The sequence below is a fragment of the Saccopteryx leptura genome, chromosome 5, assembly GCF_036850995.1.
Source record: "Saccopteryx leptura isolate mSacLep1 chromosome 5, mSacLep1_pri_phased_curated, whole genome shotgun sequence".
In the NCBI taxonomy this organism is placed as follows: Eukaryota; Metazoa; Chordata; class Mammalia; order Chiroptera; family Emballonuridae; genus Saccopteryx; species Saccopteryx leptura.
In genome coordinates, this window is record NC_089507.1 from 194799770 (window position 1) to 194825033 (window position 25264).

The following is a 25264-nucleotide window of genomic DNA, read 5'->3' on the forward strand; positions in this document are numbered from 1 at the left end:
CAGATCCCTGCCCGCAGCCCTGCCTGCAGCCCTGTCCGCAGCTCTGCCCAGATCCCTGCCCGCAGTCCTGTCCGCAGCTCTGCCCAGATCCCTGCCCGCAGCCCTGCCCGTAGCCCTGCCCAGATCCCTGCCCAGATCCCTGCCCGCAGCCTTGCCCACGGCCCTGCCAGGAGCCTGGCCCTGCAGGCACACAGCAAGCCTGGAGACCCCGGCCCAGGGCTTGCTTTCTGTGCAACACCTAATTTTAGTTCTAGCTGTGACCCCCTCTTCCACAGTATCCCCTGGGGTGCCTCAATGGCAGGCCTTGTCCTGGGGAAGCACAAAGCTGCCTTTGCCCTGGGAGCCAAGGGGAGGGAGCTGCAGCTGAGGGGCGTTCCCGCTGTGACTGGCGCCATTCTTCCCAGCACACTGCACCCACCAGCCTGCCAGGGAGCAGCTCCCAGCTCCTCGGGGACTCTTCCCTGGCAAGTGCAGAGGGGGGGGGGGGGCACAGTCCCTGACCACACTATGCTAATGTGGTCACAGGATCAGAAGCTTCTAGGCAGAGTCTTTAAAAGACTAACCTGTCACCTGGGGCATTCAAGCAGGAGCAAGACTAACTGGGTGCGAATGCTGAAGAAGTTGAAGGGAGGCCAGTGATGGATGGATGCTGATCGGTAGGTTGGTGAGCAGGTGGGTAGGTAGGTAGAATGAATGGATAGAAAGACAGACAGATGGTAGATAGTAGATAAATAGATATAGAAAATATGTAGTTATGGCCCTGGCCGGTTGGCTCAGCGGTAGAGCGTCGGCCTAGCGTGCAGAGGACCCGGGTTCGATTCCCGGCCAGGGCACACAGGAGAAGCGCCCATTTGCTTCTCCACCCCTCTGCCGCGCTTTCCCTCTCTGTCTCTCTCTTCCCCTCCCGCAGCCAAGGCTCCATTGGAGCAAAGATGGCCCGGGCGCTGGGGATGGCTCTGTGGCCTCTGCCCCAGGCGCTAGAGTGGCTCTGGTCGCAACATGGCGACGCCCAGGATGGGCAGAGCATCGCCCCCTGGTGGGCAGAGCGTCGCCCCTGGTGGGCGTGCCGGGTGGATCCCGGTCGGGCGCATGCAGGAGTCTGTCTGACTGTCTCTCCCTGTTTCCAGCTTCAGAAAAAATGAAAAAAAAAAAAAAAAAATATGTAGTTATAATAAGTAGATATAGCTAGATAGAGAAAAAATAAATAAGGAAAGAGAAAAGTTGGAAGGAAAGAAGGAGGGAGGGAGGGAGGGAGGGAGAGAGGAAGGAAGGAAGGAAGGAAGGAAGGAAGGAAGGAAGGAAGGAAGGAAGGAAGGAAGGAAGGAAGGAAGGAAGGAAAGGAGGGAGGGAGGAAACAGTACATGCTTCTTAAACAGGAAGGCAAAGCTGAGTCCCAGATGTCAGGTGCAGACCTGACTAACCAATGCTGTCTGGCCCCAGGTGTCCATATACAGCTCTCACCACCATGCACTGTTTCCCCTTGGCACCTGATAGGTCTCCGGCTCAGAACCCTCCCAAACTGAAGGGAGTATGGGTTCGTCAGTGTCCCAACCTGCTCATCTCCACGTCCCCCCATCCTTTTCAGAACAACTTCCTTCTACCAGGTGCTTAGACCAAAGCCTTGGGTCTTCCTTGATATCTCTCTCTCTCTCTCTCTCTCACACACACACACACACACACACATACACACACACACACACAATTTTGCCTCCACAGGTCTGATCCTTCAACAAATCCCCACCTTCCCAATATACCCAGACTGCGGCCATGTATTACCCTTCCTGGCTGTACTGCTGTCTTAGTTTTGGTTTGATTTCCCCTGGAAACAGAGTTGGAGGTGGACTTAGGTGCAGGCAGTTTATTAGGAAGATGATGCCAGAAAGCAGGAGTGAGGGAGCAGGTGGAGGAAGGCAGGAAGGAAAAACCAATTTGGGCACATTATCAAGGTCACTGCTGGGGCAGAAGTGATTCTATAAGAGCTTCAACTGGCCACTGGAAGGAGGGGAGGCTGGGGCCTTAGCCTCATCTCTCAGGTGAGGATTATCTCTCGAGCTCAACTCCCCTGGGGCTCTGGCGGGCTGTGCTGTCGGGGGAGAGTCATGGGCACCCAGCTCACGGCTGGCTGAGGCGGGCCCTGGAAGTGTGGGCTGGTAAGTCTCTGACAATTACCTGGGGGTCACTTCTCGGCCTTTGGCTAAGCTCAAGTATCTAACAACCACCTGAGTGATGGAGGGAAGTGGGAATGTGGCATCTGCCAATTCCATGATGCCAATTTCAAACTTCCAACATGATATCCACCGGCTCGAAACGTTCCTGAAAATGCAACCACTGCTCTCGTGTGCCAGTATAAGCTGCTCCAACTCATTCCTTGTCACTCATCACACAGATGAGCTGGAACCACAGCTGAGGACAGAGGTGGTTCAAAGGAAAGTGATCCAGGAACCAGAGACTTCTGCTGCAGAGAGTGTGCTCCAAGCCACCACAATGTGATGACACGACCCTCTACTCCTGCCTTGTCCGGCTCAGTCTAATCTCTACACTGCAACCAGACCAACCCCCTTCCAAATGTTAGCTCTGGGCCTCAGCGTGTTCCTGGCGTCCTAACCCCAGCCACAAACCTGAATTTCATGGCTGTTCATTTTGGAGTGACTTCTTTTCTCTGCCCAGGTTCTTGACTCTTTTGGGGCACATATCATGTAACACCCCCTCTCCAACTAGCTCTAGGTCCTGGGATGTTACCCCTATGAAATATTAACTGGGCCCCCAGATGCTAATGGGAGAAAAGACCTCACAGGCTCCTGGCCAACGAGTTCACCAAACAAGAGGCTATCGTCAGCTCTGTCTAGGGTCAGAGGCCAGAGACAGAAAGATACCAGACAAGTGATGGATTAGACATTTTCCTATGAGAGAACAGCTGCTTTGTGCTAATGTCCTCCTGGAATAAACTGTTACTAGTTAATTTAAAAACCGCACAGAGACCAATTATTAACAAATTTGTAGGCTTATTTTTAGCAAACGCTGTTACTAATAAGTCGTGCTCTAAGCTCTTGCCCTTCTGGCTGTTCATCACTCTGGGAATTTCCCATTTCTGGGCATGGCTGGTTTAACCGGAGTTGTCCTGCTCGGCTGTGGTTGTTGTTTGCAGGGGGGGGGGGGGTTCTCTCTCCATCAAACTCTTCCTGTGGGCACACGTGAATAGGAAAAGGAAGGGGCTGCTGTTCCCACATCCTCAGGATAAAACCAGCGTTCCCTGAGCAAGGCTGTTCTGGAGCTGAGGATGGACCAATAAACAAAACTCTTTAAAGAAAAATGATACAAAAACATTTCCCAGAGAATGGGAAAGAATTAGAAAAATATTAAAAGAAATCATCACCTAGAAATGTCAACACTGTTTGCCATAATTATCTAAGGAAAAGACAAGTTCCGTTAGATTCCAGGGCAGACTGAGGCGATAGGAGACCAAGTCCTCACCCACGGAGGCTGCCCAGGCTAACGGAGGCCCAGGCAATGCCGTTCACATGTTCCACCTTTTACGCTATAAAATGTCTCCCATTACTCACTCTTCCATATTAAAAATATGGGATAAAACAAAGTATCCCTAAATCGTTTGTTATTCTGTGACCAGCTACTTGTAAGGATCAGGGAAAGAAAGAACCAAAGTGCAAGCAGGGGAGGCCGCAGCATTACCCTCCGCGTGCACTGCAGCCCCCTCAGCCCCCCTCAGCCCCCTCAGCCCCCTCAGCCCCCCTCAGCCCCCCTCAGCCCCCTCAGCCCCCCTCAGCCCCCCTCAGCCCCCTCAGCCCCCCTCAGCCCCCCTCAGCCCCCTCAGCCCCCCTCAGGCCCCCTCAGCCCCCCTCAGCCCCCCTCAGCCCCCTCAGCCCCCCTCAGCCCCCTCAGCCCCCCTCAGCCCCCCTCAGCCCCCCTCAGCCCCCTCAGGCCCCCTCAGCCCCCCTCAGCCCCCCTCAGCCCCCCTCAGCCCCCTCAGCCCCCCTCAGCCCCCCTCAGCCCCCTCAGCCCCCCTCAGCCCCCCTCAGCCCCCTCAGGCCCCCTCAGGCCCCCTCAGCCCCCTCAGCCCCCCTCAGCCCCCTCAGCCCCCCTCAGGCCCCCTCAGCCCCCCTCAGCCCCCTCAGCCCCCCTCAGCCCCCCTCAGGCCCCCTCAGCCCCCTCAGCCCCCTCAGCCCCCCTCAGCCCCCTCAGCCCCCCTCAGCCACCCAGCCCAGCTCCCCAGCTAGACGGCGGGCACAGTGCCTAGAGAGCAGCCTCCACGGTGCACCGCGGCCCTGTGAACCGCTCCCAGCTGGGCAGGGGGAAGGCGCCCAGTTCCCACAGGGATGCCCAACTGCACCCAGTGCTGGTGACCTCAGGCCAGGAGGGACCCTTCCTTCAGCATCAAGAGGGCCCCAGCGGAAGACATGGGCATCTGGGAGCCTCAAAACTGCCCGGGATCAGAGCTTCCCACTGCCAGAGCCAAATGTGCAGGGGCCTCCAAGAAGCCTCTGGTGGCAGCTTCTCTGTGATGACAGGAGATGGCTAACACGGCCCACAGTTACTGGGGCCTCCCTACGTTCCAGGCAGTGTGCTCAGCGCTCTACAGAAACCAGCCCATCCAATCCTCACGGCCCTCTTTCAGGTGGCTCCTGCTGTAGGTAATCCTCAGCTTACAGCTGGGAAACCTGAGGCTCAGAGATGTCAGGTGGATCTGTCAGTCACACAGACCCAGCAGTCTGACACCACACCACCCACACATCTGCCCGCTGCCCTCAAAACCTTGTCTGTTGGTCTCCCAAGTCAAGATCCCGCCATGTAAGAGGCAGCAGGAGATTCCAATATGGATACAACTGACCCTCTTTTTCCTAGATGCTCCCAGTCTTTGAGGGGCAACAAGCTTGCTATGCTGATGGCACCTTGGCCTCAGCTTCCCACACCTCCTATATCTGTGTGTGACCTGCCTGCTCCTCTTGGAAGGGGAGGAATGTATTTCCCTCCCCTTGACCTTGAACCGGCCCATGTGCCATTCTAATAGTGTTGGACAGAAGTAAAGGCCCTAGACCCTAAAAGGCTCTGTGCATTTCTACCACTGGGACCCAGGAGCATGAGGTGCACATGGAGATGAACCACCCTGCTGAGCCCAGCCTGGATCTTGCCCAGATCACTGACACTGTCCACCTACAGACACTAGAGGAGTGTTGCTCACTGCTACAGACCCCTGAGGTCTGAAGGGTGCCTTTGAGGCAGCCAGGGATGCCTGGGAGACAATATATAGGACACAACCCAGATGGGGACAAACTTGAGCAGTCTAGCACTTATCACAGACAAACCCTGTCATTTTACTTGTCAAAATGGTATGTCCCTAACCAGACTGTGAGCTTCCAGGATGGGTAAGAATGTTCACACCCCCTACCTCCCGCATCATGCTCACTGCACACGGCCGTGTTTAACATGTCGACAGATAAACAAATAGTAACGGAAGGCTTGCAAGGTCACGACCACGTACAATAGCACCCACACTTCACTGAAACCTGTACCACTCTGTGATTTTGCCACACCCGTCCTTTGATCTGTCAATGAATCAACGCCACCCCTTTGTTAACTCTGAAGCCCATCTTCATGTGTACATATCCCCAGTCACACGTGAGTATAAACAGAAAAATAAAGTGCCAGGCGGAGCCCCGCTCAGCAGCACCCCAGTGTTGAGACAGTCCTACTGCTGGCCAGCACTCCGGAGCTTTGCACAGAAACCCCAGCTGACAAATGTGCCAAGGTCAGCAGCAACTTGACTCATGTGACTGCAGAAACACAGTCATCCCAGAACGAACACTGTCTGTGATCATGTTTTCCTGCCAAAGGGAAGTAAAAAGATCATTTTTGGCACACCTTCCTGACTTTATTTAAATCCCCTGAACTAATGATTAGGACGAGACAAACATTTTGTCTGCACATGGATACAAACTTCCAAGAAATAGGGAACCAAAATATAAGGTAGTAACAATATGACCCATGTGACTTTAACAAAGTTTTACATATAAAACAGCTGTGTAATACGGTGTAATAAATGTATTTGTAAATCCTTTCTGCTTGGTTCTTGGCAGATTCACCTCGTGGCTGCTGACCACAAAGTCAAGTCAACTTATATCATCATGCCCATTAGATAAGGGGCATTGCCAAGGTACCCATCCAAGTGACTTGCCTTAACAAACAGGTGTACCAGCCCCAGACCATTAAAGACAGGACCTTCAACAACTCTGCCAATGACTGCTGATTCTTTGTCATCACATTGCCTGACTTTCAATAAATAAACCTTGTTCTAGTGGTCACTCTAGTGAAATGAACTGGGAAATGGAAGAGTATATCCATGTGTTTATGTGATTACAGAGATGTACACATCTGTGGGATGGATTGCTTGAACCAGGAATGGGATGGAACATTTATCTGTTCCGTCTAAAGCACACATGGCCTTCCAACAAGAGGCATGATGCGGCCAGCAGAAGGTGGTTGGGGTGGAGAGGGGACAGGGTACTGAGGTCTTAGTGAGGTATCAAACTCATCTGGATTCAAAGCCACCTTTTCAGACACACGTGCCATGGCAGAGTTACTCAATCTCTCTGACCCTCTGGCCCTCTGCCCTAACTTAAGAGTTTAGAGGAAGATGAAATTTAAAAAAAGTATGGTGGCCCCAGAGATGACAAGCACATTTTCTCTGCAGTCATCGATAATTTACCAGACTGTCAGCTCCATGAATGTCAGTGACCTTCTCAGTCTTGTTCCCCTGATAAATATTATGAAATGAAATCTGGACGAACATAACATTCAGGCTGCCCCCTTATGCCTCCCACTCCTCACGGGGTCCATGCCTCCTGACTTTATTAACATAAGATGGAGCTATTGGAGGTGATGAGAAGCTCTCTGCTCGGGTGTCCTCTCTTGAGAGCGTGAGAGTATCAGACTGAGGAAGGCCGAGGGTCTCTGTGGTGGGAGAGTTTGTAAGACCCTGTCAATCACAATCACTGTTCACCAGGGAGCACCCAAGTGCAGAAGAGCCAGGACCATAGCGGACAAGGCTCTGAGGTCAGGGGGCCCCCGGTCCAGAGCAGTGCGACCTAGCCGTCTGCGAGAATGGAATGTCTGATCTCTACACTATCCAATATGGCAGCTGCTAACCACATGTGGCAAATGAGCACTAGAAATGTGGCCTGTTAGAAAAAAAAAATGCATTTGAACTTATGTAATGTAGATTTAAATTGCCACAGGTAGCCAGAGGATACTGTACGGGGCAGTGCTATCCTGAGGGAGAGGCAAATAATAAACTAACTTGTCAAACAAAAAATGAGATCATTTCAAAGAGAGACAAGCGAGAAAAGGAAATCTGCTAACGTGACCTAGAGGAACGCGCAGAGTGGGGCCGCTGACTGTCCCGTGCTCAACAGCCACGCCTGGCACCTGAGAGGGTCCCAGCCACCACGCTGTCCCCGCCACTGCCTTCTGTGTCCCGCTAGGGTGAGGAGGGGTGGGAGCACAAGTTTCAAAAGCATCCAACCATTTTCTACAGTAAGTCCATGTGCGGCACTTCTGTAATCAGAAAGGAAAACTCTCAGTTTTTAAACTCTGCATTATTTTTTTACAGCATCCAGCTTTTATTTTTAATAACCCCATAGAAGCTGACGAAGTAATTAGTACATAGTCTAATTAAGCCATGAAGATACTCTACAAGGGGCCAGAGGGAGATCCCCAGAACTCAGGACTCCAGAGAACAGCTGAGGGGCAGACTGCGGAGAGCCCGTTACAGAGGGAGGGCTCGGGTCTTCCCTATTCACCCACTCGGTCAGGGGAACTGGCCCAGGCTGATGAAGCAAAGGAGAGACCAGACCAGATTTATGTTCTGGAACACTTCCTGTGCTGTGGGGGGCTGGGCAAGAGGAAGAGAAGACCCCTGTGACTATGACGGGTGCTGAGGCATCTGGGAGACAGAAGATGGAGCGCCTGGGACCAGCAGAGGGGCTCCAGGCGGCCGGGGACTTGGGACAGGGAAGTGGGAAGGAGGAAGCTGAGCCACTGGGCAGACAACTCTGTCCACAGAGGCATGATGTGTTGGGGAAGTGGCCAGCGTGGGCCACCAGAGCCTGTGCTTGGTGGTGGCCACGTGCCTGTGTGTCTGTCTGTAGCTCGGGAGGGGAGCCGGTGCTCTGAAAGATGTCTCCCTCTCTGAGCTGGCTCTGCCCCCCGCAGGAAGATGGGGCTGGTCTACACCGGCCTTCCCCTCACCTGCAGGCTGTCTCAGCAGCTGGTCCACAGAGGCCTGTCCAGCTGGCAGGAGGTCCTAGTGCCTGGCCAGCCCCACACTCCATCACCTAGACACTGGTGCCTGGTGTTTGTGTCCATTCATTCCCCAAATGCTTACTGGAGCCTCCTGAGTGTGAGGTCTGTGGTGGGCTCCCCGCCAAGAGGGGGATAGTCTACAGGGAATGACAGGGACCAGAATCCAGGTGCTGCTGAGTGTTGTGTGCACATCAGAACGGAGGGATGAGTTTGGGGTTGGCTGGGGCGGGGCAGCTACTTGAATCTATTCAGCTGGACAGGAGGGCCTGCTGAGGTGACATTAGCCCAAAACCCAAAAGAGGAGAAGGGGTCAGCAGCACACCGAAGTCCAGAGAGCAGAAGCCAGCTGGGCTGGGGCAGGACCCGCATGGACACACAGACACAAAAGCTGTCAGAAGAGAGACCAAGACTGTGGCTGAGGGGGAGGCTCAGTAGTTCCCCAGGTGTGGTCACCTTCCCAGCGCCATTAGCATCACCTGGTAACAGGTGGGAAATGTATGTGATCAGACCTACCCCACACATGCTGAGGCAGGAACACCGGGGGTGGGCTAACAAGCCTTGCAGGTGATTATGACACGCACCCAGGTTTGAGAATGAATAATCTATGTCAACAACAATCCAAGGAGATTCTGCTCCCAAGGGACACTTGGCAATATCTGATGACATTTTTTGGTTGTCACAACTAAGGGCTGGGGTACTACTGTCATGCACTGGATAGATGCCAGGGATGCTGCTAAACACCCTACAATGCACGAGATGCCCCCAATGTCAGCGGTGCCAAGGCTGAGACCTTGCCCTAGATCAAGATCAAGGTGCCCCCACCTGCTTGTGCATCAGACCCTCCTGAGCAGAATCTTTAAAGAGGCAAATCACAAGGCCACACAGAACTGTTTTGGAAAGCTGTCTCAGGTGCCCCTCAGCTCAGTCTCTGGGCCTGGCATCTGGAACCAGGGAGATGCCTCAGGGAGAGAGCTGGGAGTGGAGCAAGGGGCAGCAGGATGGCCCTGCAGGAACCGTGTGGGGACCAGGAGGACGAAAAGGTACAGGGTAGGCAGGGAGCAGGGAAAGCAGCAGACCAAAACCAGGGGCCAGGGCCAGGGGACAAGACGGAGGAGGCTGGGGGGTGTTAGGGGGTTGGACAGCAAGGAGGCCACAGACCGTCTACTCTGTGCTGGACCAAGGCCAGGACAGGTGACGTGGTGTGAAGGCACCGACAGCCTTGCCAGGGCCTGGGAGCCAGCGGGGAAAGAGGAAACAGAACTCCTGGTGAGTATGAGCGCCTTGGAAGGAGAGCTCATGGGGACGGTGCCTTTGGGGAGAAGACCTACAGTGTGGGTCTCCCGCTGTGGGACCAGAGTAAGGACTTACACAGAAGAGCCTGACAGAGATGCGGACAACGCCATTAATGGAGCAATGACGTAGAGAGAGTGAAAGGGCTGGCCCTCGGGGACATCTTCCATGCCGGCCATGCAGTCCATGGCCACTGAGAGATTTAATGCTCTAATAATAATAAGGCCACAAAAGGTGCTCCAGCTCACCAGCAATCAAGGGGCTACAAATTAACACGAGACAGCATTTGTCACTCTTTGTGCAAGAGAAAAGCAGACTGATTAGCTCAGGTGCGGCAAGGCATTGGAGACAGGGCACCCTCGGAGATTCTGGAAGGAATATCAATATCAACTGGTACATTTCTCCAGGGGGATGCAATATCAGAAATGCAACATAGGCTCCTGTGACCCAGACACCCCACGGGCTGAAACATGCCCGGGAGGAAATTCAGAGGTGAGTACCAGGGAGCTCTGCCTGGGTCGCTGCCACTATGTTGCCTGTTGGGGGTAAAACTAAAAACACTGCAACTATCTAATAGCTAAACTGTGAACATGTATTCTTCGGGCGACTGTGTGGCTATTAAGAGAGAGAAAGGTGGAGACACAGCACATGGTGAGTCCGGCACCCAGCACTGAGGCGAAACTCCAGTTGAAGAACTTTATGTGCCCTGTACTCACACTTACATTTTCTGAGATGCCTTTTCCCCCTCAGAACACACACACACGTAACATGTGAAAAGGTGCAGAGGATGTCTGCCCATGACAGGCATCCCAGAGGTAACCTCTGGAGAGAGGTGTGCCATAGCTCACCCTCTGATAATGTCCTGAGTTTTTCCTAAGAGAATACTGATGCACTAATGTACATTTGGGGGACAAGAAGAGATGCCACCTCGGGCTGTTTTATAAAATATAAAATCTAGGTGGAAGGAGATGACTCTTCCACTTGACTTTGTGCTGGGTGTGTCCACAGCTGGAGGACCAGCTTCAGTTTTCAGGAGTTATTCTCTAGAGCAGCAGGTGGACAGGTAAAGAGAGAGCAGGATGAAGATCTGGGGCTTTTCAGCCAGGTGAAAGAGTGACTCAGGCTGGTGGGATAACTGACCTAAACCACCAGACTCTCAGAAAGCCCCTATAACACACATCATGAGAAGATGCCATCGGGACCGATATGCCGCAGACTCTCATGAGCAGGTTGAGAAAAAATCTTGGAATCGATATGCCCGAAGAGAGGCATGCAGTGCACCATAAAGAAGCGAGTCCCCCATCAAAAGAGGTATGCAAGCTTATGCCAAGTCAACCAGGCAAGGCGGTTGTAGAAAGTGCTCCCCTAGCCCCCTATTCCTGCTTCAAGCTCCCAGTTGCTTCCAACTTGAAGATTCTCTTTCTGCCAGAACTCCTCTACTTAATACAATCCATGAAAACTTCATTGCTTGCTGCTTTTTAGGGAGGCTCTACCACTCACAGAATTGTGCATACAACAGGCTGTTCGCCTCACACATCTGCTCTCTGGGTCCAGTTTTGACCATTTGAGCCAGTGATTAACTCATGTATCCCCTCTCCCCTGCCATCATTTAATCACGGGCATCCAAACCCTCTCCACCTCACTCCCTGGTGGGCAGGAACCAGCCACCTGCGAGCCCTCCGTTCCCACCCACAGGAGCATCCACTCACAGACAGCCAAAAAGCCAAACCCTCCATCATTTCCGCTTCAAGTTTGCTTCCTTTTACTGCCAGGGAGACAAAAGGAGCTGGGAAGGATTCTCTTTCTCGTGATGATCCACTCAACTTCCATAATTGGGACAATCAGGGCTCAGCATCTCCAGCCCAGAGGAAGACCAAGCGAACAGGGAGTGCCGAGGGTTTAATCCCTGATTTCTAATAAAAGGATTAATTAAAGCCTTAAGAGTCTGCTTAGGGCAGCCTCTGCTTGAAGCTCTAAGGAAATGAACTTGCCCTCTCAGATAGAGAAAAGACAGGGATTTCCTCTGGCTGGTACCTTAGTTTGACCGAATGATACAGTGTCAATAGTCTTAACAAAGAAATCTTACAAGTCTTGAATGGGTTCATTGTTTAAAATTCCGAATTGGGCTTTGGTGCCCACAGAGCTCCCTTTAATGGGTCTTCCTTTGTAGTTAGACAGGAAAGCCCCTCTGTGTTCCAGGGGAGGGGTCCGCCCCACCACACACACCCAGAGCCCTGTTCATCCAGCCCCCAGGGCTGTCTTAAATTTGATGCCCACCCTGCATCATGATGGAGTACCATTTGGAGTCAGTGCATTTAGAGAAAATACTCCTTCAAAGGAAGGTGAGGGCAACTTATTGTCAAAACGGAATCTATGAAGAGATGGTGCTTCTCTAAGATTGAATATTGAGTCCTGTGGCTTGTTACCAAAACACCAGCTTTGATTCTTTTTTTGAACCTCAGACTTCTCCCTATGAAGTGAAAATTGCCTTCTGGTGGAGAAAGGTTTTAATGATCACTTTGCTTCCTGCGTCTCCATGGTGACAAGGCGCGCGTACAGCCCACCCCCCTCTGCTTTATTAGGCCTTTCTTCCTCTCTGGAAAGTAATCAATCAAGACACATAGAAGCCTTTGTGGCCGGATTTATCACCTACACAATCGACGCTGCCTCAAGGGTGGGGAGTGAACGAAGTCCGTGTAATGTAATGAAATCGGGCTCCATCCTGGTGCACGCCCTTCACCTCCCTGCCGGCAGCTCCGGGAGCACACCTGTCCGGGGAGGCGGCGGCGCGCCTAGGTGCGCCAGGCCACGCCGGAGTCGGGCGTCCAGAGGGAAGCCCCTCTGCACGGTGGCCCCAGGAGCGCTGCCCTGCCGGGGCGGGGACACCGAGCCACCTGAGTGGGGCCCGGAGGACGGGGGCAGAGCTCCGAGCCAGCACTGGCGGAGGCGGCCACAGGTCTGACTCCCTTCCCGGAGCTGGTCAGCACCCAAGCAAGGGAAGCCCCTCGGAGGGGCCAGCACCGCCCACCAGCCGGCAAGGAAGGCCCACGCCGAGCACCCGGCTCTACCGGTGAAACCCGTCCCCTTCCGGACAAAGGGCTCCTCGGCGCCCCCAGCAGCATTCCGGGGGACGCGAACTGCGGAGTCTGAGACCTGGTTCGGCCGGAGCTCCCCAGCTGCAGGCGGGGGCGCTGAGCAGCGCCTGGGACGGGAGCCGCGTGCTGCCTGCCCGGGCCTCCCCCACCCTCCCGGCCGCCCCCGCCCGGCCCGTTACCTGGGTTTTCCCCGGCGTCCGCGGAGGAGGTGGCCGAGGAGTCGGTGAGGACGCTGGGGTCACTCTGTGAGCGGCCCCGTGACACAAGGCAGCCGCTCCCGTCCTCCGACGCGGCCATGGGCCCAGCGGGCGCAGGGGCAAGTTGGAGGGAGCCGCGTGAAATCAGAGCATCCGAGGCGGCCAAGGTCACTGGCAAGGGAGCTGGAGGGGGCGTCTCTTTAAAAAGCCAAATCAAAAAGCCCAGGGAAAGGGAAGGAGCCGGAGAGCGAGGCTGGGGCCGCTTCAGGGTGGGGAGACAATAGCCTCGCGGCGGCAGCCAGGCGCATCCCGGCGCGCGCGGCCTCGCTCTGCTATTTATTCGTGTTTATTCCCATTCTTCAGTCTATATTCCAGGAAAAAAAAAAAAGTTGAACCAGGAAATAAAAACTTTTTCTTGTCAGTGTTTATTGCATGCTTGGAGCAGGGGGTGATGTCCAGGAATTTTTAAGGGCGCTCCCTCCCCCCACCCCATCCCCACCCCCCCGGAAAAAAAAGAAAAAATGAAGAATCTTTGCTCTTGCAATTGCTTTAATCTGAAAGCTGTTCCTGGAGCATCTGTTGGAAAACATTAGGATTCTCCCATCATGCCGCGCGAAGAGGAGCATGACGTCACGAGAGAGGGGGGTGAGAATGAGCGTGGTGTTGGGGAGGGGTTACAAATACCTGGACTGCACGCCGGGCCCCGGGGGTGGGGAAGGTGGGGGCTAGATCCTGAGTTATGAAAGGCCCACCCCCACCCCAGAGGTGCTCTAGAACCCAGAACGCCTCTGCTCCCTCTTCCTTTCCCCACAGGAGGGGAGGAGACCCTGAGGGCACCTCCCTTGGAGGCAGGGCCAACCTCCCCAGCAGCTCAGGCAGTTGGCATCCTGGGATCTTCTTCTCTTGGGGATTTGAAGGCTAGCGGGCTCCCATGCCCAGGCTCCACCATGCGGGGAGCGCCCCCCAGCTTTACCCACACCCACCCACCTCAGCCCCTCCCCACTGCTTACCCCTTCTCCCTCCAGGTTCTCAGCGCCTAGCCTGGGAGGAGAGAGGAAGCTGGGGCACCCGGTGCCTTCCTGGGAGGCTTCCCCCAGCCTCCCTTGATGAAGTTGATGGGATCAGGCAAGGGAGGTGACACCCCCTAGCGCTGCCGCTTTACTGAGGTGTCCTCCAAGGTGCTAATGAGCAATGCTCAGTCAAGATGGTAGAATGGGAGATATGCAGGCAACTCTCTGGCTAAGGCACAGGCCACTGCTGTGTGCAGAGGTGGTGGCACTATCCTGTTTCCATCCCTCAAACAACCCCAGGGGACAGAGACTGGGGTCATTCCTAGGGTGGCTCCTTCACATCCTGCCAGTCCCTAATGTGGGGCTATGGCTGTGGGGGAGTGCCCTGGCAGGGCTGGATAAACCCCAATGAAGGGTCAAAGGTTCTCCACGATAAGGGGAAATACACCATGCTGGTCCACACAGAACTCTGGGCTCTGTGCAGAAGTCCCCTCCAGAGAAAACATATATTCAATCACGCAACCATTCAAAATATGGGTAGAGAGCCTCCTGTGTGCTTGGCATCACACCAGGCATTAGGGATCCAACAGTGAACAAAAGCAGAAACAACCCCCTCCCATGGGTCTTCCAGGAGGGAGGGAGGAACTGGGAATGGTCACCAACACACCAGTAGATGCCCCCAAAGCATTTAATTACAGTTGACAATACTGTGAAACAAAGATAAAGCGAGCAGAGCAGGATATTTTACTAGATACTCTTTATCCACATAAAACTGCTGGATGGCGGTGTACTCAGCTGTGGGGTGGGCACTTCAGTGTCAGATGAAATTCTTCCTCACATGGCCCTAGGAGGTGCGAGCGACTGCAGTCTCCATCGCAGACATGAGGGGACTCAGAGTTGGGGCACCTGCCCAGGTCACAGAGCAGGTTGTGACAGGGCTGGGATACAGCCAATGTTCCTAGCCTGGGATCTCTGCAAGTGGGTCCATGGACAGCTCGCTCCCTACACAGCCATGCTGAGATCTGGCCTCAGGGGCAGGTGTCAGAACCCACCCCCTCACACCATCAGCCCTCTACACAACGAGGAAAGGGCCCCTGGCTGGACCAGCCAGCAGCAGGCGCAGAGATGGGCCAGTGGGGGAGGGGGGAGGGCAGCCCAGGGGCATTATGAGGATGAAAGGAGAAGGAAGGTGGCACCAGCGGCCTCCAGCTGTCTGCCACTCACCCACCACCCTCAATACTGTGAAACAAAGATAAAGCGTATTTCACAGTATTGTCAAAGAAAACCTTCTTGGCTTTCCCTACTCACCACCTACACTGCCACTGACCTGAGGTTTTTCTTTAAAACGAGTCTTTGCTCTTACAAGCGTTTTGTAAAAAACATTCACCCGGGACAGAAAGGCAGCCCCCTGCTGTCAATGGGAAGGCCCACGAGGCAGAGTGGGTGAGTTGTTAAAAAGGACGAGGAGCAGGGGCGGGAGAGGATTCTGACACCCAGGCGCCAAACAGACAAGTTCTCCCTAATGTTTCAAGGGGGACAAAGAACAGAAGGAGTTTTCTATGGAAGCCAATGCTCCTATTGTCTTATCTGTGATCCATCTAAAACTACTACTGTCCTTCAGATGCTTTACAGCGGAGTCCCATTCCCATGCTCCCCCAAAGTGTATGGACGGGGCTTAAAATCACAGAGAGGCCAGGGCTCAGCGTTCGCTTTGGAGATTGTGGGGCATGAGAAGGCAGGAGACAAGAGTGACAACCAAGCTGATTTCTTAAAATATATACTTTAATAAGGTATTGTGATTTGTTAGAGCTGGGTTGGTACGTGGCTGGTCATTATATTTTTCTTGAGCTTTGAAATGTTCTGTAATAAAAATAGTTTTAATTAAAAAAAAATTAGTGACCCTAAGTCTACTGATTAGCAGAAAACCGTCCCCTGGTATAGTTGGCCTTCCAAGTCATTCACCCCTAACAAGGACCACCAAGGCCTGGGAAGAGTGGGAGAAAGCCAGCTGTCTGCAGGAGGGTCCCAGCCTGGAGGATCCTCAAGGGGTCTTTGTGAATGTCACCCACTGTCCCTTCTCAACAAGACCCCTGGCAAAAGTGACACCGATTGGGAAGCTAACTCTGGAAACACAACAGGAATCAATGAGACTTCACAATCACCCCAAAATAGGAACAACCCAAATGTCCATCAACCAATAAATAGACAAATAAAATTTGCTATATTCATTCTTCCAATGTAACCTTGTTCAGCCATAAAATCCAGATACCTGCTACAACATGGATGCACCTTGAAACGTTATGTCAAGTGAAAGGGGCTTAACAAAAGATCACATATTATATTCCACTTATGTAAATTATCTCAATAAAGCTGTTTAGAAACATAACAAAGCAGGTGCACAGAGGTCGAGCTTTAGATGTGAGGGATAGTTGGGTTTGACCTCTCACCTCTATAGAGAATAATTCGGTTAAAACCTTTTTTGTTCCTTCCTAAAGCTCTGAATCAGAAAAGCCCTCCCCAGGGTCACCTTCTGGCCCTTGATCAGAAAGCCCAAAGCTATTTTATGACTCCAGGAAGCACTGGTAACCTCAATATGGTTGCGTCCCAGAACTATGAAGAGCCAGACTAGGTTACTAAAGTTTCTCCCTTCCGACAACACAAAGAGGTGAAGCCAAAGGAAGGATCTTCCTCTGCCCAGGGCAATCCAGGGGGATGTCATGGTGGAGGTGACCCTGAGGCTGGCAGAGCCGCCCACATATGCAGGGTGTGCCCACCCTTATCAGGGAGTGGGGAGAGAAGGCTGCACAAAGGCCCAGGCCCAGCGCCCACCTCACCAGAGCTGCCTTTGTTCTTCCACAAAGCTCAGACTAATATTGTCCATCACATCTTTCCTGAACATCTATAATATTTTGTACCCAAACACATGACTTACAGGGAATCGCATAGTGAAGAAGCCATGACTGGGCCTTGGCTTTGTGGTGCCAGTGATTTTGCAGAGAAGACAGAATTAGCAGCTAAGCAATCAGTCAATCCATGATGCCAATGAGCACAGTGTGAGGTGCCTAACCTGACCCAAGGAAGGGTGACCTTCCAGAAACTGACAGCTCAGTGGGATTCACCAGGCAAGTCAAGGAGGGAGGGTGCCCCTGGTGGAAGGAACAGACCAGGGACAGGACAACTGGTGGAGCAACGTGGAGCTCTGAAGTCCCCAAAAAGGGGCAGAGTGAGGGGCCAGGGAAGCTAGGCTGGGGAGAGAGGAGCCAGACCATGCAGTGCTTTATGGTCCTTGTTACCGTCTGGATGGTGTCTCTAGGATGGTGAAAGCAGCTGGAGGCAGAAACGGTCTCCAGAGGATCCCTCTGGCTGCTGAGGGAGAAGGGACCCAGGCGAGAGCAGAAGTGGGGGGTGGATAAGGAGTCAGGCACCCACATCGGCGGGTGGTGGGGACACCGAACAGGCCGGGTGCAGTGTATTCTGAAGGTGGTCCCAGCGGGTCTGTGACAGATGGGTTGCAGAGGGATGAGAGAAAGAAGTCAAAGGTGACTCCCACATTTTTACTTTTCAGTGATTACTTGGATCTGGGTGGGGAGTGGGAGGGAGTCAAGGTAACCATCCTGTCTGATATTTACAATAGAATGGGGAGGATCAGAGAAGGGGCCGGACGGGGCAGAAGAGGGGGGCCCCATTTACACATGTGGTATTAGACGTGATGCCAACCATGGGCTGCTTGGCTCCACGACTACCTAGACTCACAGGCACCACCTGATCCATCGGAGCAGGTGTCCTTGAGGGAAAGGGCACAAGTTCTGGGGTCTCACAGACCGTCTGGTACGAGATGCAGGCTAGGCAACCCCTCTCTGAGCCTCCGATTCCTCATCTTGTAACGAGCAAGGTCACCCCCCACCCAGCCGTCCATGATGGCCATTCCAGGGGTCAGGTGGCGAGTGCTGAACCAGCTGTGGTGTAAGTCTCACGAGACACCTCTGGCTGGGCTACAGCTCCAGCCACTCCAGCTCCTGAAGGTCCCACCCACTCTGACGGGACACACTTGAAGACACCCAAGCGAACCATCGTCAACCGTGGACACAAGGCTGCCATCTATAGGCACTGGGAGGGTTATATCGATGTTGTGCTTTTGTTCTGCCAGACAACTTACTTCTTTCCCAGGACCCCCCGAAGAGCAGAGGCACCGAGGGGCCTGGACCACTGCAGAGTCAGCACCATGAGCCTGAGGGTCTCTGTTTATTTTCTTTACCCAAAAACATGCCTGGCACGTCATGGGCACCCAGAAAACAAATACTTGCTGACTGGATGAATGAATGTATATGGTGGGCAGCTTCTCACATGTCACCCCTGCTTCAGCAGATGAGGGCTCAGCCTCCCGAGGGCCCAACTCACCTCTAATCTTTCAGGGGGACAGAGGTAGCTGCCTCCCACCCCTTCGACCATGTGGCTTCTCCTGATCCGCCAACAGAAAACAAATTTAAGCAGGAAACTAAAAAAAAAAAAAAAAAAAAAAAGAATAAAAGAAAGAAAGAAAGAAAGAAAGAAAAGAAAAGAAAAGAAAAGAAAAGAAAAGAAAAGAAAAAGAACTGCTGAGGCCACTATCTCTGTACAAGCTCTTAGGGAACAAACTGAATGGGACAAGAGGGAAAAACCCCAGGAGGGAATTCCAGGTCAAAGAAGAGACACGGACAGAGACAAAGCCGCTCCCACCTGAGCTGGGTTTTAAGGCGGGAAGTAGCGCCCTCTGCTGGTCATTGGAGAAACTGCGCCCAGTGCAGTCACCTGCCTGCATGATTTTCTGCCTTTTGAGGATCCTATGGGGTCTGGAGCTAAAGTGGCCACCCTGTGACTTTGCAGTGACACTCGTGAGCATGGAATGCCAGCAACTGAGGATGGACCTTGGAACTGCACCCCTTCAGATCTCCTGGAACAGGAGCTTAAGCTCTGTTGATTGGGTTTTTATTTCTTTAACACATAGCTCTAAGTGTCAAACACTGTTCTAAGAACTTTGTAATTATTAATGTGCCTAATGCTAAAACTAACCAAACAAGGTAGGTACTATCATACTCACAGGCTGCAAGTCTGATGGAAAGTATTTACTCAGCCGGGTAGCAGAGACAAGGTCCCCCCAGGTCCTCCACTCTGGAGCTCACGCTGCTATTGCATCAGATATATCCTAAGTGGCAGAGCCAGGGACCTCATGACTGGATCCCCCTGGAAGTCACTGATATGATGGTGATAATGGAAAAAGGAGCAGAAGGTGGCCATGGTGGCACTGAATGATGACAGCATTTTTGCAGCTTACCAGGGACCTTACCTATGTTAATAATCTTGTGAGGTTGGAATAATTATTCTCCTTTTATGAAGAATGAGGTTGAGGCTCTGAGAAGGTATGTGACTCACCGAAGTCCCACATCTAACACGTGACAGGAACAGGACAGGAAAGAACTGCTGTGTTCTTCCCACTCTCCCTTCCTGGTGCCTGCCCCCTCTGGCCAAAACCTCTCCCAGCAAGCCCAGCTTACCAGGAAGCTGTCTGCTTGAACCACCACCTATTGAACCCGACTGTTCCCTGGCCCTGTACCACGTGCTATAGGGGACAGAAATGCTGAGACAGAGCCTGCCAATGCTGGGGGGGGGGGGGACGGCTGGCTGCTTCTGACAGGATAGAAAGTGCCCTGTCTTGGGGACCCAGCACAGATGTACCCAAGTACAGAAGCCCAAGTACACTGGGAGGTATGAATAAGGCAGATAAAGTGGAGACAGTCTAACTGTAAATAGCTGATCGATAGACTAGCCACACTAGGGAATAGGGAATGTTACAAGCAGCTTTTTCCTAATGACATAAATCTGTGTATTCTAATGTGCATGGAACTTACTACTTCTTGGACAAGTGGGTACTTTGTAGCAATAACATACTGATACTCAGCATGAACATAGACATACCCACACCTCATCCCCTGCACCTTCCACAGGCTCCTGTCCCTATGAAAGTAGGGGGTGGCTTCTGGGCAGCTCTGCCCTCAACTCCAGGAGACCAGTGACAGGGACCATCCGGCCTCCCACTGCCAATGCTTCCATTCTTGCCCGGAGAAGCAGATCATGAAACACTTGTCTGATCAGAATGCTTGATTTGATCTAAATAACAGGGCCAACCGGCCATCCTCTTCTACAGGGATGCTTGCGGCTCAAACCGTCAGGCCGTTTTACTTTGACTTTTAGAAGAAGATAATTCATGTTTGAAAATGGTCTGTGTCATCCAAACACTTTCTCCACTTCAGCGTGTACATTTTAATATGTTTATTGGATTTATAGTCTAAAGAGACATCTCTTTTCCCACGGGATACTGCAGAGCCAGACTTACAGACTTACCAGAGTCTGAATTTATGTCACCAACCGCTTCCTTCGCAGAAACAGCAAGCTGCACATGTTACAGTGTAACAGTTCGAACACAGTATCGCACCTGCTCCATAAATTACAGAAAATCTGTAACACTGGGTTTATAGGAAGTACTTAAAAAATACATCATCAGTCCCGTAGCTGGCGTGTTAATTCCAAAGATCCACTTGTTCAAGCCTATAAATAATGACGGCTATGTCCGTATTTTCACAGAGGCTGTGATCTCTTCCAGGGCTCACAATTCATTAAAACCACTGCACACTTTGAAGCCAGTGCCTCTACTGGGGTTTCATATTTGGGGTCAGTACCGACTTAGGCAATTAGATTCTAACACCTTTGCTGGTCTCCATTCTGTATATTATAACAGTACCAGGGATTTCTGTCACCTGCAGGGGGCTAATATTCATGTCTGTGTTTAGCAGAGGCCACTTCAGTCCAGAGACTTGGGGTGCAACAGGAATCCCTCCTGCCATTTCATGCTGCAGGGTTTGGAACTCCTGGCCCTCCTGGCTCTTTCCAAGGGCTACTTGGGGGACCCATGTGTCCACTCATGCTGTGATAGTAAATGGAGCCCCAGAACTTTAGAGAAATGGGCCCTGGAAGGCTGTCAGGTGGGGGTGGTTCTGGCTCCCATTAGAACTATAACACCCAGCAAAGATGAGAAGCTGACCCTTCATTTAGAAAGGCATGGTTCTGAAGACCATGCAGCTCCACCAGGCTTAATTCCAGATAAACATTCTGGAGAACGGAAGGCCCTGTTTGGGGTTTGATTGATTGATTCACTCACTCATTAATTCATTTGTTCACTGGTTCAATGAATCTTCATTGAGCATAGAGTATGTGCCAGTCATTCTGCACAAGGAGAAGAGTGCTCTGACAACAGCATGTGCAAAGGCCCTGGGGTGGGAAATTGCTGGGCAGCTTGAGGAACTGAGATGAGGTGAGTGGCATGAGGTGAGGGTGGGGTGCAGGCTCCAGAACTCAAAGGGCCGACCTCATGAACCATGGGAAGGAGGATGGATTTATCCTGGGAAGAACAGAAATCCAAGGAGGGTCTCCAGTCAGGAGAGAAAGAGGTGGATTTACCTTCTCTCTCAGAAGGTTCTGGGGCTACTGGGAGTAGAATAAAGTGGAGGGTGGCAAGAAAGGTCCAGGAGACAAGGCAGGTGCATGGGGTGCTACATTCAACAGAAAGGGAGAGGGAGGCAGCCTAGCCCAGGGTGGAGACAGTGAACAGAACCCAGAAACACTGTGACTATCAGCACCTCCTTATTCAAGATGCCCTGCAGCTAAACTGTAAGGAAACATTCCTGCACAGATCACTGTTACAATGAGACAATTACCAACTGATTTATGTGCTCTACAAATTAGGGGGGGGGGGGCTTTTTTTTTGTTTGTTTTGTATTTTTATGAAGTTGGAAATGGGGAGGCAGTCAGACAGACACCCGCATGCGCCCGACTGGGATCCACCCAGCATGCCCACCAGGGGGCGATGCTCTGCCCATCTGGGGCGTTGCTCTGTTGCAACCAGAGCCATTCTAGCGCTTGAGGCAGAGGCCATAGAGCCATCCCCAGTGCCTGGGCCATCTTTGTTCCAATGGAGCCTTGGCTGCAGAAGGGGAAGAGAGAGACAGAGAGGAAGGAGAGGGGGAAGGTGGAGAAGCAGATGGGCGCTTCTCCTGTGTGCCCTGGCCGGGAATCGAACCTGGGACTCCTGCACACCAGGCCAACGCTCTACCACTGAGCCAACCGGCCAGGGCCACGGGGTGGTAGGTTTTAATGTTAGGATTCCTCAAAGCAGGATTCAGTTGTCCCCAGCCCCATAAGCTCAGGCAGTGAGGTCCTATCACAGTGCTGTCTGTCACCCCACATGTACCGAGTTGCTCGCTGTGGGCACTCCCTCACCTAATCCATTTACCCAGCGTGGCCAACAGAACTCTAATCCCCTAGGACTCCTACGCCCTGTCACTCAATCGGACACTGCTCTCGGCCCTGCCGTGGAGCCTCCTGCAGTCACAGTCAGTCACAATCTGAGGACAGGAAAGCTGCTCTGATGGTCAGATGGCCCAGGGGACTCACAGGAGCCCTCAAAGCCAAGGGGCAGACAGACGAGCCACAGTGCCCCACCCGTAGTACAAGGCCCCTTCCTCCTTCCCAAGCAGGTCTCTCCAACATGCAGCCCAGGTGGGGGCATCCATTAGGGTCCCGGAACTGGGTGCTGAGAACTAGCAGTGCCTTCCAGAATGAAAAGTATAGAGTGTAATTACATTTTGTGAGAGGTAAGAGAATAAAATGACTAAGAATGTAGTCTCTGCCCAGGTTCAAATTTGGCCCCACCAGCTCTGTGGCCTGAGCAGCTCATTCCAGCTCTCTCAGCCTCGGTTTTCCTCACGTGCCCGGCGGGGTCGCCCCTTCGCGGGCAGCCGGGCAGAGGAGTGAGCAGACCCGAGGACAGGCTCACCTGCCTCCTGCACGGGCTGGTGTGACTCCCACTGTCCACGCAGAGGGATCTCAGGTGGCTCCTCTCTAGTCCCACGCTGTAGTGACTCCCACAGGAACCCAGCACAAATGACAACTGAGAAATATTTTCCACTTTTACTCGTGGCCATAATTCTCCAAATTGGAAATCACATTCATCTACAAAGAGGAATGTCTCCTCTTACATTTTCATTATTCAGATGTCTAACCAAGAGGCATGAAAGAAAAAAAGAGAGCTAATTTACCATAAATTTTAGTGGATTATAGGAAAAAGCACAAACAGCGAAGCCATTAAAATAAAAGTAGGAACTGAGACTTGCAGTCAGCCTCCATGATACCAACGCCCTTGCTGTCCGAATGTGTATGGTGACGGTTGTTAGAGAGATTCGGGCACAGGTGGCGGATCATGTTCGGGTCACACAGCTGTTTGGGGCACAGAGAAGTGGAGAGGTGCAGTCCCGAACCTGGAGTGGAAACCTCACTGTGGGCACTGCCTCTTTCCTCGCCCCCCGGGGTACCCACCATCCACACGCCCACCCGCCTGCTGGTGGCAGGAGGGAGCAGACAGGGGTGACAGGGACAGACTGCAGAGCTGGCAAAGGACTGCCCTGGCTGAGGGGAAGGTGACTGCCAAGGGCCCCATCGGGTGCAGAGCACACGGGGTCAGGATGGCGGAAGAGGCCCCAGGCTGGCCCACACACGCCCATTTCCAGTTGCCCTTCTACAAAATATGTGTAAATAATGCAAAACAGTCTAAAAATAGGATGCGCTTTCAGGAGAAGGCGGGAGCCTCAGAAGCCCGCTTCCTGCAATTTGAGAGGGAAAGTGCGGCTGGATTTGTGGGTTGCTGTGTTCAGTGGCGCTCCTTCAAGGAGGAGCCAGAGGCTCTGTGTCAGAACAGAGCCCTGTGTCAGAACAGATGCGGCCAGAGGAAGGCCTGTCTGTGAGCCTGGGATGGCTCTGCTGTCTCCACGGGGGGCAGAGGAAGTGCCCCGCCACAGACCTGCTGCTCACCCTCAGTAAGGCTGCGGCGGCGAGATGGACAAAGCACCTACTACGTGCCGGACCCTGGGCTACAGGCTGTGCACACAAAAATGGGCAGGTCTGCAGCATCATAGGAGCAAGATGACTACTGTGTGGGGGTCTCCAGGTCCCCCAGGTTTGGGGACTCACCTACAGGACTCCCAGGATCAAACACAGTCATAGTTACAGCTGTGACTGATGGCAGTAAAGAAACACAGAGGACAACTGGCATGAAAGATGGTGCATGGGGTAACGTCCGGGGGAAGCCGGGCAGAAGCTTCCAGTCTCCTCCCAGTGGGGCCACACAGGATGCACTTAATGCCTCCAGCCATGATGTCACGCGTGAAATGCTATCTCCCAGGCGGGCTTGCTAGAGACTTAGCATCCGGGGTTTGTATTAGGGGCTAGTTCTGTGGGTACCTTCTGCCTGACACGTACCCAGATTCCAGACCCCAGGAGGCAAGCCAGTGTCAGCATAAATCGTGCACTGGACTCCCCATTGAAACTCTCTCTTCTCCCTCACACTGTTCACGAAAGTAAGTTATAGTGGATTAGAAAAGAAACGTAAAGAGAAGAGCTGTGCACTCATGAAAAGGAAACATGGATGGATGTTAATGACCAAATGTCCTGGTTTGCAGGGAAGTCAGGTGTGGACGGAAAGAAGGCCACGTACTAAAACTGACACGCTCAGGGGAGGCTATCAGGGCAGGCCCTGCCATCTCAGAGCCGACAGTAACCACACAGGACGGTCTGAACATACAGATTCCTAGCTAAGAGCACGTCATGGCAGTAGCCCATCCCAGGCCTGAAGCTTCTTTGGCAAAGGTCAATCTTTACTCGGAGTCTTGTCTATTGTCTTTCTGCATCTACAATGATAACATACCTTTGAAATGTCAGTGTTCTCCTGTCCGGGCCCTGCAGGGCTCACCCAGGCACTAGAGCACAGACCACAGAACCCCTCGCTGTTACCAGGTTCCCCAAACACCATCTCCATGTGTTCCTGCACCCGTCAGTGGGAAAGAAGGGCGAGCCTCTCCAACTTCTTCTTTATCCAATCCCAGAAATCTCCCCACTTTGCTCTCTTCCGCTCCCCTGATCTATCACCAACAGAGTTCGTGTAACTATCCTCCCTTTTGTCTCCTCCTTTGATTCTAATGTGTAAAATATGCTGTGAAACTGCCATTCTCTGGATCATTTTCTCAATCTGTTGAGATTTGGCTTCCCTGCAATTGCCATCAGTTAGGCCCAAATCAACTCCTAAAAATTTTCTACAAATGTGGATATTTCTTATGTCAATACAAGGGTCCTTGGGAAATAGGACTTCCAGAGCTAAAACCAGATACTCCCAGGCAAACTCCCAGGGAGAAGGTGTTCACTTTGAACTTGAGGCCAGAAAGGATTTCTAAAGAAACACACACATGCACACAAAGCAAACACAAAGAAAAAGCTTGAT

At 52.6% G+C, this 25264-nt stretch overlaps 1 protein-coding gene across 3 annotated transcripts in view; it reads right to left on the bottom strand.

Annotated features, from left to right (window-relative positions):
• Positions 1 to 25264, bottom strand: part of PHACTR3 (phosphatase and actin regulator 3) — a 165085-nt gene that overhangs the window by 134183 nt on the left and 5638 nt on the right. For 2 of the 3 annotated variants that reach the window (XM_066387334.1, XM_066387332.1), the window contains exon 1: positions 12878 to 13356. The exons of the other annotated variant lie outside the window; for it this stretch is intronic. In XM_066387334.1, the coding sequence (XP_066243431.1) occupies positions 12878 to 12995 (118 nt within the window). In that variant the 5' untranslated portion in view covers positions 12996 to 13356. Of the gene's footprint in view, positions 1 to 12877; positions 13357 to 25264 lie in introns of those variants that run through there. 3 annotated transcript variants of the gene reach the window in all.